This window comes from Leucopleurus acutus, assembly GCF_964270905.1.
Source record: "Leucopleurus acutus genome assembly, chromosome: 6".
NCBI lineage: Eukaryota > Metazoa > Chordata > Mammalia > Artiodactyla > Delphinidae > Leucopleurus > Leucopleurus acutus.
In genome coordinates this window covers 61,905,795-61,922,835 of record NC_139149.1, presented here as the reverse complement: position 1 = coordinate 61,922,835, position 17,041 = coordinate 61,905,795, and the positions used below count along the sequence as shown (strand labels likewise).

General features: G+C 34.8%; 1 protein-coding gene across 1 annotated transcript in view; it reads left to right on the top strand.

The window, feature by feature from the left end:
* LNPK (lunapark, ER junction formation factor) overlaps positions 1-17,041 on the top strand; it is an 83,268-nt gene that overhangs the window by 53,074 nt on the left and 13,153 nt on the right. Inside the window, exon 9 of the mRNA XM_082841286.1 lies at positions 4,446-4,658. Within this exon, the coding sequence (XP_082697412.1) occupies positions 4,446-4,658 (213 nt within the window). The remainder of the gene's footprint in view (positions 1-4,445; positions 4,659-17,041) is intronic.

Here is a 17,041-nt window from a genome sequence, read left to right as displayed (position 1 = left end):
GAAATTCTCAATGTAGCAGGCAACAAAAATTCAGTTGATTAACAGTCTTGTTCCATGTACAGCCTTACTTATTCTTGCATGTAACATAACATATTTATATTTTCTGGGGATGAGGACATGGATGTGTTTGGGAGGTCTTTATTATGCCTACTGTACCACGTAAGTTGGGTAATAGGCAGTTGGAAGTTCGTTATTAAAGTGCAGGAGGAACATAAATTTGTTTCATAGACTTTATTAAGCTCATACTCTGTGCCAGTACCTTGCCACATCCTGGGGCTATAAAGATGCAGTTCCTGTCTATTAGCTCTTGGTTAAAAAAGTTATGCATATGTAAATAATCTTATCATACCAAGAACCACGGTGAAGGTCGTCACGAATCACAATGCATATGTTTTAATAACAATTTGCTTTGAGAACATGGTGGGAAAGGACTCTTCAGGTCTACTCTAAGGTACCAAGAAGAGACCTTGGTACCTTGAGGGACTGCAAATAGTGCCATATGCCTGAAAAAGGGGGGTAGGGTTTATGTGAGGGAGGGATAATTATGAAGAATTTTGTATGCAGCATTACAGAGTTTGAGACTTTATCTTATATGCAACATGGGAACCACTGGAGGCTTTGCATTTTAGAAAGAACAGCTTTTGTTTGTTTGGTTTTGGTTTTTTCTTTTTTGTAACATGGAGAATGGATTGGAGAGAGCAAGGCTGAACACATGGGTATCAATTAGGATACCAACTAATATAGGTAAGAGACAAGGGCCTACACTAGATAGCTTATTGCAAAGAAGTTGAAAAGGGAAGAGATTTAAGAGATAATTCAGATTTAAGAATAGATTGATAGGACTTGATGGCTATTAGATTTGGAAAGTGTGGAGTCGAAGGAGGAGTAAAGATTTTTAGCTTGAGCAACTGGTTAGATGTTAGTGTTAATAAGCAAGATAAGGAACATAAGAATCAGAGTAGTAGGTTTGTGTTGAAGATAATAACTTTGCTTTTGGATCTGTTGAGTGAGAGTTAAATCCAGGTGATATGGTTTATAGGTAGTTAATTATTTCAAATGGAGCTTAGAAAAAAGTTGAGGTTATAGATACAGATTAGGAGTCATTGGGAAGCATAGGTGATACTTATTGAACCCATGGGATCGAGTGAAATTGTCCAGGGAGAGAAAATAGAGTAAGAGGACCTATAAGAACAGCTGTCCCCAACCTTTTTGGCACCAGGGACAGGTTTCGTGGAAGACAATTTTTCCACAGACCGGGGTAGGATACGGGGTCGGGGTATGGTTCAGGTGGTAATGCAAGCGATGGGGAGCGGCAGATGAAACTCCACTCGCTCGCCCGCCACTCACCTCCTGCTGTGCGGCCCGGTTCCTAACAGGCCATGGACCGATACTGGTCTGCGACCCTGTGGTTGGGGACCCCTGTATAAGAACATTAACATTTAAGTGTAGATCGAGAAAGAGGAGCCCAGGAAAAAGAAGAAATGATCAAAGTTAAAAGCAGAACTAAACTGGCATCTAGAAAGCTGAAGTGTAAGTAGAGATGATATCCATTGTCATATTCTGCAAAGGGTCAAGTAAGTAGAAGACAGATGAGGCCCTTGTTCTTTGTAACAACGATGGAGGTAAGTATTCTCATTACGTGAGGAAGCTGAACTGAGAGATGTCAACTTGGAAAAGGCTGCATGCACATCTAATAAACAGGGTGGAGCTAAAATTTAAATCAAGACAGTTTGATTTCAGAATCTATGCTTTTAACATCTTATTTTATTATTTTAAACTTTTTTTTCTTCCTTTTGTTTATCATAAAATAGTAGTTTTTAATCTCATTTTGAGTCTGCTTCATTTTGAATTTAAAATTATAGACATGTCCTCATACTTGGTATGATTTTTATTGAATAGTTGATTGATCATTGATAAGGATGTTAAAACATCCTCTGGCCAAGAGGTGGCTTTATGGGACAGTCCTTATACTTAACCAGACTGACATAGAATGCTTGCTAAATCTTTTTGGGGGATGGTATTTTACATTTAAATGTGGGAAATGTTCAATATAACCGATATGACTACTTTGTTGAGTACTAGAAACTTTTTAAGAGAATTATAATACAAAGCATTTGTAAGTTCCATGTAGCCAAAAGTAGATAAATCTTACATATTTTAAATTGAGACTACCAGAATATTCCATAACACTTTACCAAATATAGATTTGGTATTGTATTGCTAGCTATTTTCAACCATTGTCATGGTAACTCTTTGTTACCTGCTTTTCTTTTGTAAACATTGAAACTTTTTCTCCCTTTCCTGACTCTTCTGTATCAGTTTTCCCTTTTGTCTGCCTAATTTTAGATTTAGAAATTATTAAGCCACATCTCTTTTATGGAATGCTAGATATGGTGTTCTTTGTTAAATAGTTAGTTATAGACCTTACCTTTCAGTAGCATATGAGTGATGTTAAAAAAAAGAGTGCCTTAGTTAATTTTCACTGGGTAAATGCACACTCAGAGGATGCAGTCTCAAGTCTTTGTTCAAGAAGTGAAAGGATAATAGTAACTTTTAAGATAGTCTAATAAATGTTAAGCATTTATTTATCTGGAAGAAAAATGTAATTTTTGAGTTATGTTTTGCCTACCTAAAAATCTGCTAAAGAAATGATTTACAATATTTGATGCCTTGTTTTTTTAAATTAATTCCAGTGACCAGATCTTTATATGATTTCATTGATCTCAGTACCTTTTGCAGCATTTAATGGCTTTTCTTATGTGTAACCATCTTTTAAGGTGTTTCTTGTGAATAAAAGATAATTAAGTGACCAGCTAATTTGCAGGAGTTATTAAGATACACTTAGTCTACGTAAAATCTGAAGTTTTCTATAAACTGTAAGGAAAATAGCCAAATATAAGGGCAGTTCCATTTATATAATGATGACATGCTTGTAATTTATTGTTGCAGTGGCTAGGTTAGAGATTAAATTAAGAACCAATGGAAAATTAGTTGGTCCCACTAATTACAGATAAATGGTGATTTGAAATACTTAGCTGTATGAAAACACTGTCATCTGAATTATGTATTCAATAAATGTGAACTATCAACTTACAGATATTATCTTATTTAATTCTCATAACAATTCTGAGTTAGGATATTATTATCCTAATTTTACAGATAAAGAGACAGAGACTTAGTGAAGTTAGCCCATCTGTGGTCTTGTAGCTGCAGCCAGGATTCTAACCAAACCTTTTTGACCGCAGGGCCCAGGTTCTTAACTAGTAGACTAGATTATAGTAAACTGAAATCTGATGCTCAAGCTGTACTTTTGATTGCAATGAACTTTTCATGAAAATCTTTAACTGTCAAATAGAGTCCAAATCTAAACTATTTTGCTTCTGGAGGTATGCATTTTTTACCAGTCATGCCAATTAAAATTTAACTTCTTTAATTTTAGCCTACAGTTTCAGGATTTGTGATAATTTAAGGTGATATGTAGAATTAAAAAGCTAGAAGTGCATCTTTATTTGAGCTCTTACCATCGACATTCAAGTAAGATATTGGTGGGTATGGAGAATGACAGAATTGAATTTTATGTTATCGAGTAGGCAGGGGATCATGAAACTTTCTGTAAAGCACCAGATAGTAAATATAGTAAATGGCTTTGAGAGCCGTACGGTCTCTGTTGTAACTACGCAACTCTTCTAAAGTAGCCATAGACAGTATGTAAACAACAGCGTTATTGTGTTTCAGAAAGAGGCAGCAGCCTGGATTTGGCACATTTGTCCACTTCTTGTAATTTTTGCAAGAAAAAGATAAGATTTGTTTATGATAATATATTGTTTATGCAGAGTGGAAGTTTTCCTTTGTAAACTGTATTGGCAAAAAAAGTTTACCCAAAAAGATAGCAATAGTATAAAGGAGAATGGGAAGCTAATGGTACCTAATAGTAAAGAATACTTTTTCAGCATTTCTATGACTACTTTAATTACCTCATAAATACTTGATAATTACAGAATATACTTATTTACTCATTTCTTAGCATTACCATTTTTTTATCTTGAAAAAACAATTCTACAGTTTTCACTGGCGTTTTCACTAATTCTGATAAACTTTCTTTATCATAACGTGGGAAGGATTATTGTAAAAAGATATGATGCATAACTGGGTGATGATTTTATTTTATTTGAATTTATTTTGAAAAATAATATCAGCAGGTAGACTTAGATCAAGGCTTGTTGTGTAAATATATACATGTAGTTGAATTGTAGGTTCAGAAGTGGAGTACTCTACAGCCAGCTTTCAGTGTCACATTTTATAGATTTCTTATTACAAGTAGTTTTGACCCTACAGATGCCTTCTAGTGCCACAAAACATTTTTAAATGTAAGTCATTTGTGATATTGACTAATGGTGGTATGTTGGATGTTGAACTTAATACATACTTTTTATTCTTATTCTCAGAGATTCGTCAGCGACCTGCAGCTCAAAGAAACCTTTCTCCAGCACCAGCAGGCTCTAGCCAGGGCTCTCCCTGCAAAGTTCCAGTATCTCCTGGACCACCAAAGGACACTTCGGCCCCTGGTGGACCCCCAGAAAGAACTGTTATTCCAGCCCTATCGTCAAATGTGTTAACAAGACGTTTTGGATCCCCTGCTACTTCAGTGCCTGGAATGGGTAAACAGAGCACTTAATGTTATTTACAGTTTATATTGTTTTCTCTGGTTACCAATAAAACGGACCATTTTCAGACAGTATGGAAATGGCATTTCATTTGGAAATAGCAGAGCAGTTATCTGATTAAGCAGGAGTTCCATATTCAATTAGCCATAACTCTTTACAGCTGGCACCTTGTGATACTGAAACCTATTTCTTGAGCTCATTTAACTGTTATGGCTTCTTTGTTTAAATGGCAATAAAACTTTGTAGTATTCTGTAGTCAACAGTATAGCATATCTTTTTATATTCAGCTTTAGAATGGTCCCAGATTTATATAAAATGACGATAGAAGAGAACATTTTTGGAATATATTCGTGCTTTTTGCTAGCCCCTTCATATATATTTTTAAATATGACAATTACTTAACATATTTCAGTAAGAATATTCATGCGTTGTGGTGTATAATACTACTAATGTTAATGTGGGCTTGGTAGATTTTTCTTTTTTTAAGCCATAGAACCTTTAGTATCTTCTGACAGATACTTTAACTTAAAGTTCTATTGAATTAATAACAATAATTCAATAGAATTACTACTATTACCCTTTACTAGTATTTCATTTCTTTGGACTCTCTTTTTTCAGTGCTGTAGATCTCTAGGGAAAGACCCCATTTTTGGAGTGTAATAGATTATATTACCCTGCAGCTTTCTTTTGGAGTGTGATTGGGACATGGAAGTCCACTATATCAGCAGATCACATTAGTTTATGTAGATTTCCATGTCTGATTATTGAATATGATAGTAAATTATTTATTTTAGAATATTTAATTTTAATTTAGATTACTTTCATATTTCATGACTAATTACGTATAATTTATAATGATTTTGAGGCTAGTTAGTAGTTGATATCAGGTATTCAGGGCACTTATGTAGTAAAATCAATAAGCAATCTAAATGTTACTAATGCAGTAGACTTTTTTTCCCTGCTTTTTCTTCAAAAAAAGCAGCATAAGATTTTAGAAAACTAGAAAACTATTAATTTATAAATACATTAAGAAAGCTAGCTACAAATGAAATGAATACAAAACATAACTTTTAATTATTGGTTATTGAAAAAATACTTTTAAACTTGACATATAATGATGTCACTCAAGGCAGCCATGTATTTTGTGAAGTTGAGTAAATTAAAGTGATTGAAAATTATTCATCTTTCAGTTGTTATCTAGTTGATCCAAGATACCCATATTTGTAAAGTAAAGCTCTCAGTTGTTTAATGAAAGAACATTTTTTGTGAGAATGCATGAGTTATATACATTTGTATAACTAGTTTTAAAGAAATTAAAGTTTAGCAATTTATATAAAATAATAAAAATTATATACTAGCACATGTAAGAACAGGATTATAGCAGGAGCAATGGCCTACCATTTCATGATCATGTAAATATAACATATTTTACTGAAGTTTTTAATTAGTTTCTGTGTAAAAGACTTTGTATTTAAGTTGTACATTGCCAAACGTATGAATGAGTTAAGTGATTTCTTACAGCGAAGATTAATAATTCATATTTTCATTATGCCATATTTGTGGAAGAGAATCAATTTAATGTGTATTACCACAGGGCTCCCATATGTTTGGAAATTAATAACCAGCAGGTACTTGATAATTTGCCAAGCTGTGTAAAAATGACCAGTATTCCTACAATGATTGCTCTTGATGTTTTTATTAATTACTGTTACCCATAACAGCATGAATACAAAGATGTGTTATTTTAAAAGTTATTAGTATGCAAGGGAGTTAAGATAGTTTTATGAAATCTGTTGTTTTATTTATCCAGATTCCTTTCTGGACATTTTCATTTTAAACATGTAGAAGTAAAATACTCCAGCAAAAGTTAAGTTGGCTTAAATGCTTTCAAAATCTAATTTGGCATGTTTATTCAAGTTGAAAATTTGGTAATGAGGGATGACACTTAATGTCTACATTCAAGTTAATGTTTTGATGATAATGATTGAATGTTGTTAGTACGACTATACCAATAACTGATGAAATCTGAAAAATGTACTTGATTTGTAATACTAAAAACTTATTCTAGAACCTAAATTTCATTTACTAGCTATAATTCTACATCATTTGCCTTTTTAAAGATGGTAACAACCTTTAGATTTGTGATTATTTACAAAGCAAGTCTCTTTCTTATCATTTAACATATTAATATCATATTACTGCCCTAAAGCCATTTTTTAATGCTTTAAAGTATTTGTCACAGCCATTTTGAAAACCTTTTATGCATGTATTGCAGGGTTTATTCCAACAAGACCGCATTTTGTTTCAAAGTCTTCTACGAGGTCTCCACGTAACCTCCATTGCTGCCTATCTTACTCTTATCTGGCCTTGTTTTACAAAGGCAAACATCACATCTTATTTATTTTATTCTCTCACTTTCTTCTCAGTGCCTTCTGTGTAGTCTCTCAGTTCAGAGTATCTCCTGCACACAGTTCTGTTTCAGTTTTCAGAGACTGTGGAGTTAACAATTCATAAAGTTTGAATGTGCAATCTTTGTTTTTGTTGCTACTGTTTTTATGTGATGTAATCATTAACTAAATTCTGGGTTATTTCTCCACTCCCCATTCTCCATTCATCTCCTCTGATACTGGCTAATTTATTACATGAACACAATGTATCTCTCTATTTATTTAGATCTTCTCTAGTTTCTCTCAACAATGTTTTGCAGTGTTCAGTATATAGGTTTTGCACCTTTTGGGGTTAAACGTACATCTAATTTTTTCATGTTTTTATCATATTTTAAATGATATTTTATTAACTATTTCCATTATTCATTGCTAACATATATAGAAATAGAGTTGATTTTTGTATATTGATCTTGTATCCTGTAATATTGCTAAACTCACTTGTTAGTTCTGATAGCTTTTTTTTCTTATAGATTCCATAGTATTTTCTACATAGGCTGTCAGATTGTAAGTAAGGACAATTTTACTTCTTCTTTTAAAATCTGGATTCCTTTCATTTCTTTTTCTTGCCTTATTATACTAGCTAGAACCTTTAGTGCAGTGTTAAATAGAAGTGGTGAGAGCAGACATCCTTGCCTTATTGCTGATTTTAGGAGGAGAGCATTTACTTTTTCTTCATTCAGCCTGATGTAAGCTATAGGGTTTTTTTTTTTTAATAGATACCCTTTGTCAGATTGAGGAAGTACCCTTCCAATCCTAGTTACAAAGGTTTTTATCAGTAAAAGATGATGGATTTTGTCAAATGCTTTTTCTGCATCTATTGAGATGCTCATGTAGGGTTTTAGTTTGTTTTTTTGTTTTAACATCACTGTTTTAACATTCACTATTTCATATGGTGAAATACACTGATTGATTTTTTAAAAATAAATTTATTTATTTATTTTTGGCTGCGTTGGGTCTTTGTTGCTGTGCGTGGGCTTTCTCTAGTTGCGGCAAGCGAGGGCTACTCTTTGTTGCAGTGTATGGGCTTCTCATTGTGGTGGTTTCTCTTGCTGCGGAGCACAGGCTCTAGGCATAGGGGCTTTAGTAGTTGTGGCATGCAGGCTCTAGAGTGCAGGCTCAGTAGTTGTGGCACATCGGCTTAGTTGCTCTGCGGCATGTGGGATCTTCCCAGACCAGGGATCGAATCCATGTCCCCTCCATTGGCAGGTGGATTCTTAATCACTGCTCCACCAGGGAAGTCCCTGATTGTTTTTTGTTTGTTTGTTTGTTTTGTTTTTTGCGGTACGCGGGCCTCTCACTGCCGTGGCCTCTCCTGTCACGGAGCACAGGCTCCGGACGCGCAGGCTCAGCAGCCATGGCCCACAGGCCCAGCCGCTCCGCGGCACGCGGGATCCTCCCGGACCGGAGCATGAACCCGTGCCCCCTGCATCAGCAAGTGGACTCCCAACCACTGCGCCACCAGGGAAGCCCCCTTATTGGTTTTTTTAACATTGATTTTTAGATGTTAAACCACTAGCTTTCCTGAGGTAAATTTCACTTGGTCATGATGTTTTATTATTTTATATATATTGTTGGGTTCAATTTGCTAAAATTTCGTTAGAAATATTTACATCAATTTTCCTTAGGGATATTGCTCTGTAGTTTTGTTTTTGTTTTTCTTGTAATTTTTTTTTCTGGTTTTGGTATCAGAGTAATGCTGGCCTCACTGTGAGAAGGTATTTTCTCATCTTTAATTTTATGGACAAGTTTGTGTAGAAATGGTATTATTTCTTTCTTCGAATTTTATTTTTTAATAGAGCGGGTTCTATTAGTTACCTGTTTTATACATATTAGTGTGTATATGTCAATCCCAATCTCCCAATTCATCACACCTCCTCCCACACACCGGCTTTCCCCCCTTGGTGTCCATACATTTGTTCTGTACATTTGTGTCTCTATTTCTGCCATGCAAACCAGTTCATCTGTACCATTTTGCTAGATACCACATATATACATTAATATACGATATTTGTTTTTCTTTTTCTGACTTACTTCACTCTGTATAACAGTCTCTAGGTCCATCCACGTCTCTACAAATGACCAAATTTCGTTCCTTTTTATGGCTGATATTCCATTCTATATATGTACCACATCTTCTTTATCCATTTGTCTGTCAGTAGGCATTTAGGTACTTCCATGACCTGGCTATTGTAAATAGTGCTGCAGTGAACATTGGGGTGCATGTATCTTTTTGAGTTACGGTTTTCTCTGGGTATATGCCCAGTAGTGGGATTGCTGGGTCATATGGTAATTCTATTTTTAGTTTTTTAAGGAACCTCCGTACTGTTCTCCAAAGTGGCTGTATTGATTTACATTCCCACCAACAGTGCAAGAGGGTTCCCTTTTCTCCACACCCTCTCCAGCATTTGTTGTTTGTAGATTTTCTGATGATGCCCATTCTAACTGGTGTGAGGTGATATCTCATTGTAGTTTTGATTTGCATTTCTCTAATAATTAGTGATGTTGAGCAGCTTTTCATGTGCTACTTGGCCATCTGTATGTCATCTTTGGAGAAATGTCTATCTGGTCTTTTGCCCATTTTTTTATTGGGTTGTTTGTTTTTTGTAATATTGAGCTGCATGAGCTGTTTATATATTTTGGAGATTAATCCTTTGTCTGTTGATTCGTTTGCAAATATTTTCTCCCATTCTGAAGGTTGTCTTTTCATCTTGTTTTGTAGTTTCCTTTGCTTTGCAAAAACTTTTAAGTTTCATTAAGTCCCATTTGTTTATTTTTGGTTTTATTTCCATTACTCTAGGAGGTGGATCAAAAAAGATCTTGCTGTGATTTATGTCATAGAGTATTCTTCCTGTGTTTTCCTGTAAGAGTTTTATAGTCTCTGGTCTTATATTTAGGTCTCTAATCCATTTTGAGTTTATTTTTGTGTATGGTGTAAAGGAGTGTTCTAATTTCATTCTTTTACATGTAGCTGTCCTGTTTTCCCAGCACCACTTATTGAAGAGACTGTCTTTTCTCCATTGTATATTCCTGCCTAATTTATCAAAAATAAGGTGACCATAGGTGCGTGGGGTTTATCTCTGGGCTTTCTATCTTGTTGCATTGATCTATGTTTCCGTTTTTGTGCCAGTACCATGTTGTCTTGATTACTGTAGCTTTGTAGTATAGTCTGAAGTCAGGGAGTCTGATTCCTCCAGCTCCGTTTTTTTCCCTAATGACTGCTTTGGGTATTCGGGGTCTTTTGTGTCTCCGTACAAATTTTAAGATGATTTGTTCTTGTTCTGTAAAAAATGCCATTGGTAATTTGATAGGGATTGCATTGAATATGTAGATGGCTTTGAGGAGTATAGTCATTTTCACAATATTGATTCTTCCAATCCAAAAACATAGTATATCTCTCCATCTGTTGGTATCATCTTTAATTTCTTTCATCAGTGTCTTATAGTTTTCTGCATACAGGTCTTTTGTCTCCCTAGGTAGGTTTATTCCTAGGTATTTTATTCTTTTTGTTGCAGTGGTAAATGGGGGTGTTTCCTTAATTTCTCTTTCAGATTTTCCATCATTAGTATATAGGAATGCAAGAGATTTCTGTGCATTAACTTTGTATCCTGCAACTTTACCAAATTCATTGATTAGCTCTAGTAGTTTTCTGGTGGCATCTTTAGGATTCTCTAGGTATAGTATCATGTCATCTTCAAACAGTGACACTTTTACTTCTTCTTTTCCAGTTTGTATTCCTTTTATTTCTTTTTCTTCTCTGATTTCCATAGCTAGGACTTCCAAAACTATGTTGAATGATAGTGGCAAGAGTGGACATCCTTGTCTTGTTCCTGATCTTAGAGGAAATGCTTTCAGTTTTTCACCATTGAGAATGATGTTTGCTGTGGGTTTGTCGTATATGGCCTTTATTATGTTGAGGTAAGTTCCCTCTGTGCCCACCTTCTGGAGAGTTTTTATCATAAATGGGTGTTGAATTTTGTCAAAAGCTTTTTCTGCATCTATTGCAATGATCATATAGTTTTTATTCTTCAATTTGTTAATATGGTGTATCACATTGATTGATTTGCGTATATTGAAGAATCCTTGCATTCCTTGGGTAAACCCCAGTTGATCATGGTGTATGATCCTTTCAATGTGCTATTGGATTCTGTTTGCTAGTATTTTGTTTGAGGATTTTTGCATCTATGCTCATCGTTGATATTAGCCTGTAGTTTTCTTTCCTTGTGACATCTTTGGTTTTGGTATCAGGATGATGGTGGCCTCATAGAATGAGTTTGGGAGTGTTCCTTCCTCTGAAAATTTTTGGAAGAGTTTGAGAAGGATGGGTGTTAGCTCTTCTCTAAATGTTTGATAGAACTTACCTGTGAAGCCATCTGGTCCTGGACTTTTGTTTGTTGGAAGATTTTATATCACAGTTTCAATTTCATTACTTGTGATTGGTCTGTTCATATTTTCTATTTCTTCCTGGTTCAGTCTTGGAAGGTTATACCTTTTTAAGAATTTGTCAGTTTCTTCCAAGTTGCCCATTTTATTGGCACAGAGTTGCTTATAGTAGTCTCTTAGGATGCTTTGTATTTCTGCAGTGTCTGTTGTAACTTCTCCTTTTTCATTTCTAATTTTATTGATTTGAGTCCTCTCCCTCTTTTGCTTGATGAGTCTGGCTAATGGTTTATCAGTTTTGTTTGTCTTCTCAAAGAACGAGCTTTTAGTTTTATTGATCTTTGCTGTTGTTTTCTTTGTTTCTATATCATTTATTTCTGCTCTGATCTTTATGATTTCTTTCCTTGTAGTAACTGTGGGTTTTGTTTGTTCTTCTTACTCTAGTTACTTTAGTTGTAAGGTTAGATTGTTTATTTGAGATTTTTCTTATTTCTTGAGGGAGCATTGTATTGCTATAACCTTCCCTCTTAGAACTGCTTTTGCTGCATGCCATAGGTTTTGGATCATCGTGTTTTCATTGTCATTTGTCTCTAGGTATTTTTTGATTTTCTCTTTGATTTCTTCAGTGATCTCTTGGTTATTTAGTAACGTATTGTGTAGCCTCCATGTGTCTGTGTTTTTTATGTTTTTTCCCCTTTAATTGATTTCTAATCTCATAGTGTTGTGGTCAGAAAAGATGCTTGGTATAATTCCAATTTTCTTAAATTTACCAAGGCTTGATTTGTGACCCAAGATGTTATCTATCCTGGAGAATGTTCCATGTGCCTTTGAGAAGAAAGTGTAATCTGCTGTTTTTGGATGGAATGTCCTATAAATATCAATTAAATCTATCTGGTCTATTATGTCATTTAAAGCTTGTGTTTCCTTATTAATTTTCTGTCTGGATGATCTTTCCTTTGGTGTAAATAAGGTGTTAAAGTCCCCCACTATTATTGTGTTATTGTCGATTTCCTCTTTTAGAGCTGTTAGCATTTGCCTTATATATTGAGGTGCTCCTATGTTGGGTGCATATACATTTATAATTGTTATATCTTCTTCTTGGATTGATCCCTTTCATAGTGTCCTTCCTTGTCTCTTGTAACATTCTTTATTTAAAGTCTATTTTATCTGATATGAGTATCGCTACTACAGCTTTCTTTTGATTTCCATTTGCATTGAATATCTTTTTCCATCCCCTCGCTTTCAGTCTGTTTGTGTCCCTAGGTCTGAAGTGGGTCTCTTGTAGACAGTATATATATGGGTCTTGTTTTTGTGTCCCTTCAGCAAGCCTGTGTCTTTTGGTTGGAGCATTTAATCCATTCACATTTAAGGTAATTATTGATATGTATGTTCCTATTACCATTTTCTTAATTGTTTTGGGTTTGTTTTTGTAGGTCCTTTTCTTCTCTTGTGTTTCCCACTTAGGCAAGTTCCTCTGGCATTTGTTTTAGCTCTGGTTTGGTGGTGCTGAACTCTCTTAGCTTTTGCTTGTCTGTAAAGTTTTTGATTTCTCAGTTGAATCTGAATGAGATCCTTGCCTGATAGAATAATCTTTGTTGTAGGTTCTTCCCTTTAATCACTTTAAATACATCATGCCACTGCCTTCTGGCTTGTAGGGTTTCTGCTGAGAAATCAGCTGTTAACCTTATGGGAGTTCCCTTGTATGTTATTTGTCATTTTTGCCTTGTTGCTTTTAATAATTTTTCTTTGTCTTTAGTTTTTGTCAATTTGATTACTATGTGTATTGGCATGTTTCTCCTTGAGTTTTTCCTGTATGGGACTCTCTGCGCTTCCTGGACATGGGTGGCTATTTCTTTTCCCATTTTAGTGACGTTTCCAACTGTAATCTCTTCAGATATTTTCTCGCATCCTTTCTCTCTCTTTTCTTTTTCTGGGACCCCTATAATGCGAGTATTGGTGTGTTTAATGTTGTCCCAGGGGTCCCTTAGGCTGTCTTCATTTCTTTTCATTTTTTTTCCTTTATTCTGTTCTGTGGCAGTGAATTCCACCATTCTCTCTTCCAGGTCACTTATCTGTTCTTCTGCCTCAGTTATTCTGCTATTGATTCCTTCCATTGTATTTTTCATTTCGGTTATTGTATTGTTCATCTCTGTTTGTTTGTTCTTTAATTATTCTAGGTCTTTGTTAAACATTTCTTTCATCTTCTGAGTCTTTGCCTCCATTCTTTTTCCGAGGTCCTGGATCATCTTCGCTATCATTATTCTGGATGGTTGCCTATCTCCACTTTATTTAATTGTTTTTCTGGGGTTTTATTTTGTTCCTTCATCTGGTACATAGTCCTCTGCCTTTTCATTTTGTCTTTCTGTGAATTTGGTTTTTGTTCCACAGGCTGCAGGATTGTGGTTCTTCTTGCTTCTCCTGTCTGTCCTGTGGTCTGGTATTATTTCTTAATAATAAATTAAAATTTTACAGGTTAAAGTACCTGGGCTTGGTGTTTTCTTTGCGGAAGGTTTTTTTTGGCAACTAAAAATTCAGTTTTTTTAAAGGGAAAACTACAGACTAATATCCCTCATGAACATGGATGCAAAAATTCTTAACAAAATTTTAACAAATTAAATAGTTATCTAATTGTTGTTGAGTGAGTTGTGGTAGTTTGGTAGTCTTTCGAGGAATTTATTTCATCTAACTTATAGAATTTATTGGCATAAAGTTATTCATAATATACCCTTCTTATTCTTTTAATATCTTTACTATCTCGATTTATGTCATTTGTCTCATTTTGTTTTTTATAAATTTATTTATTTATTTATTCATTTATTTATTTTTGGCTGCATTGGGTCGTCGTTGCTATGCACGAGCTTTCTCTAGTTGCAGCAAGTGGGGGCTGCTCTTCGTTGCATTGTGCAGGCTTCTCACTGCAGTGGCTTTCTTGTTGTGTAGCATGGGCGTTTAGGTGCCTGGGCTTCGGTAGTTGTGGCGCATGGGCTCAGTAGTTTTGGCTCGCGTGCTCTAGACCGCAGGCTCAGTAGTTGGGGCTCACGAGCTTAGTTGCTTCTTGGCATGTGGGATCTTCCTGGTTCAGGACTCGAACCTGTGGCCCCTGCATTGTCAGATGGATTCTTAACCACTGCGCCACCAGGGAAGTCTGTCTCATTCTTAACGTTAGTATTTTGTATCTTCCTTTTTTTTTTCCCTGATTAGTTTGGCTAGAGGTTTATCAATGCAATTGGTCTTCTGAAAGAGCTAGCTTTTCTCTATTATTTTTGTATTTCCTCTTTTATTAATTCCCTCTCTGATCTTTATTATTTCCTTTATTCTGTTTACTTCAGCTTTCATTTGCTGTTTCCTTTGTGGTTCTTAAGGTGGAAGCTGAATTCATGGATTTTAGGCCTATCCTGTTTTGTAGGTGTTTAGTGGTATAGTGTTTAGTGTTATAAATTTTCCTCTAAGTATTGCTTTAGGTGCATGTCATAAATTTGACATGTTTTTTTGTTTGTTTTCATTCAGTTAAAAATGCTTTCTAATTTCTTTTTTGATTTTTCTTTAAAGCCTGGATTTTTTATATGTCTATTATTTAGTCTCCAAAACTTTGGATATTTTCATAATGTCTTTTTGTTGCTGATTTCTAATTTAATTCTATTGTTATCAGAAAACATACTTTGTATTATTGAATCTTCTTAAATGTATTGAGACTTGTTTTATACCTCATACTATCATTTGTCTTGGTGTATGTTTTATGTTCACTTGAAAGGAATATATATTCTGTTCCTGTTGGGTAGAATGGCTATAAATGTCAATTAGGTCAAGTTGGTAGTAGATAGTATTCTATGTCATCAATGATTTTCTGTCTGTTTGTTCTGTCAATTATTGAGAGAATGCTGTTGAAATCTCTGACTATAATTGTGTCTTTGTTTCTTTTTGTAGTTCTGTTAGTTTTTGAAACTCTGTTACGATGCACATATATGTTTAGGATTATTATGTCTTCTTGATGAATTGACTCCTTGTCATTATGAAATTACCCTTTTTATCCCTGATTATATTCTTTGCTCCCGAATCTACTCTGATTGCTATTAATACAAGTGCTCCAGGTTTCTTTTGATTAGTGTTAGTGTATTTATATATTTTTCCTGTCATTTACTTTTAACCTGTTTGTGTCCTTATATTTAAAATGGGGTTTTTGTAAGTGGCATCTATTGGGTCTTGCTTTTTTATCCATTCTGACAATATTTGCCTTATAGTGAGGATGTTCAGGCCACATAAATTTAATGTAATGATTAGTATGTTTAGGTTTGAGTTTAAATCTTTTATTGTGCTATTTTTTTTCCTATTTGTCCCATCTGTTCTGCTACCTTTCTCCTGTTTTCTGCCTTCTTGTGGGTTGAGTGTCTTTTATGATTCCATTTAAGTCTTTTTCTTGCCTTATCAGCTATAGTGCTTTTTTGTTTTTGTTATTTTAGCAGGTATTTTAGAGTTTGCAGTATGTATCTTTTATTTGTCATAGTTCATCTCAAGTAATATGATACCACCTCTCACATAGTTTACGAATCAAGCTACAGTGTACTTATGTTTCTCTCCTTCTGGCCTTTGTGCTATTGTTGTCATACATTTTGCTTATATATGTATTATAAACCCCAGAAGAAATTACAGATATCCCCCACATTTTGAAAGTTCACTTTACACCACTTTGCTTTTATGAAAGACCTACATTAGTACCTGTTTTCACTAACTGAAAGAAATTGGAAGAGGGTTTTCACTTTTACAAAAAAAGGTGGAAAGCAAAAATAGCGTTTAGCGTTTGTTTTGCAGTGAGCTGTTATAGAGGCAGCGCACATCCTGAGCAGCAAGAGTGGCACCGCCAAGCTACTTCCCTGGGAACTACACTCAGCATCTCAGCATCAAGCCGCCATAGCTTTGAACTTTGTCTGTGAACATCTGTGTTTTATCTCAATTTATTTTGTGCATCCATTAGCAAGATGTATCCTAAGGTAATTGCTTCTTCACTTTATGCCATTTTGGCTTACAAAAGCTTTCATGGGAAATTTTGGACAGGAAGGGAAATCATGTATTACTTTTTCTTTAAGCCACTGATTATTTTTTAAAGTGATTTAAATAATAAATTTCATGTATTTACCCACATGGTAACCATTTCAGGTACTCCTCTTTCTTTTGTGTAGATCCAGCTTTCTGTCTGATGTCATTTTTCTTCTGCCTGAAGGATTTCTTTTAACATTTCTTGTAGTACAGTTCTGCTAGTGATGAATTCTTTCAGTTTTGTATGTCCAAAAAAAGCCTTCATTTTTAAAAGATGTTTTCATTAATACAGAGTTCTAATTTGATAGTTTTTCTTTCAGAACTTTAAAGATACTGTTTCACTGTCTTCTGGCTTGCTTATATTCTGATGAGAAATCTGTCATTCTTATCTCTGTTTCTCTGTATATAATGTATCTTTTTCTGACTGCTTTTTTTTTTTTTCGGTACGTGGGCCTCTCACTGTTGTGGCCTCTCCCGTTGCGGAGCACAGGCTCCAGACACACAGGCCCAGCGGCCATGGCT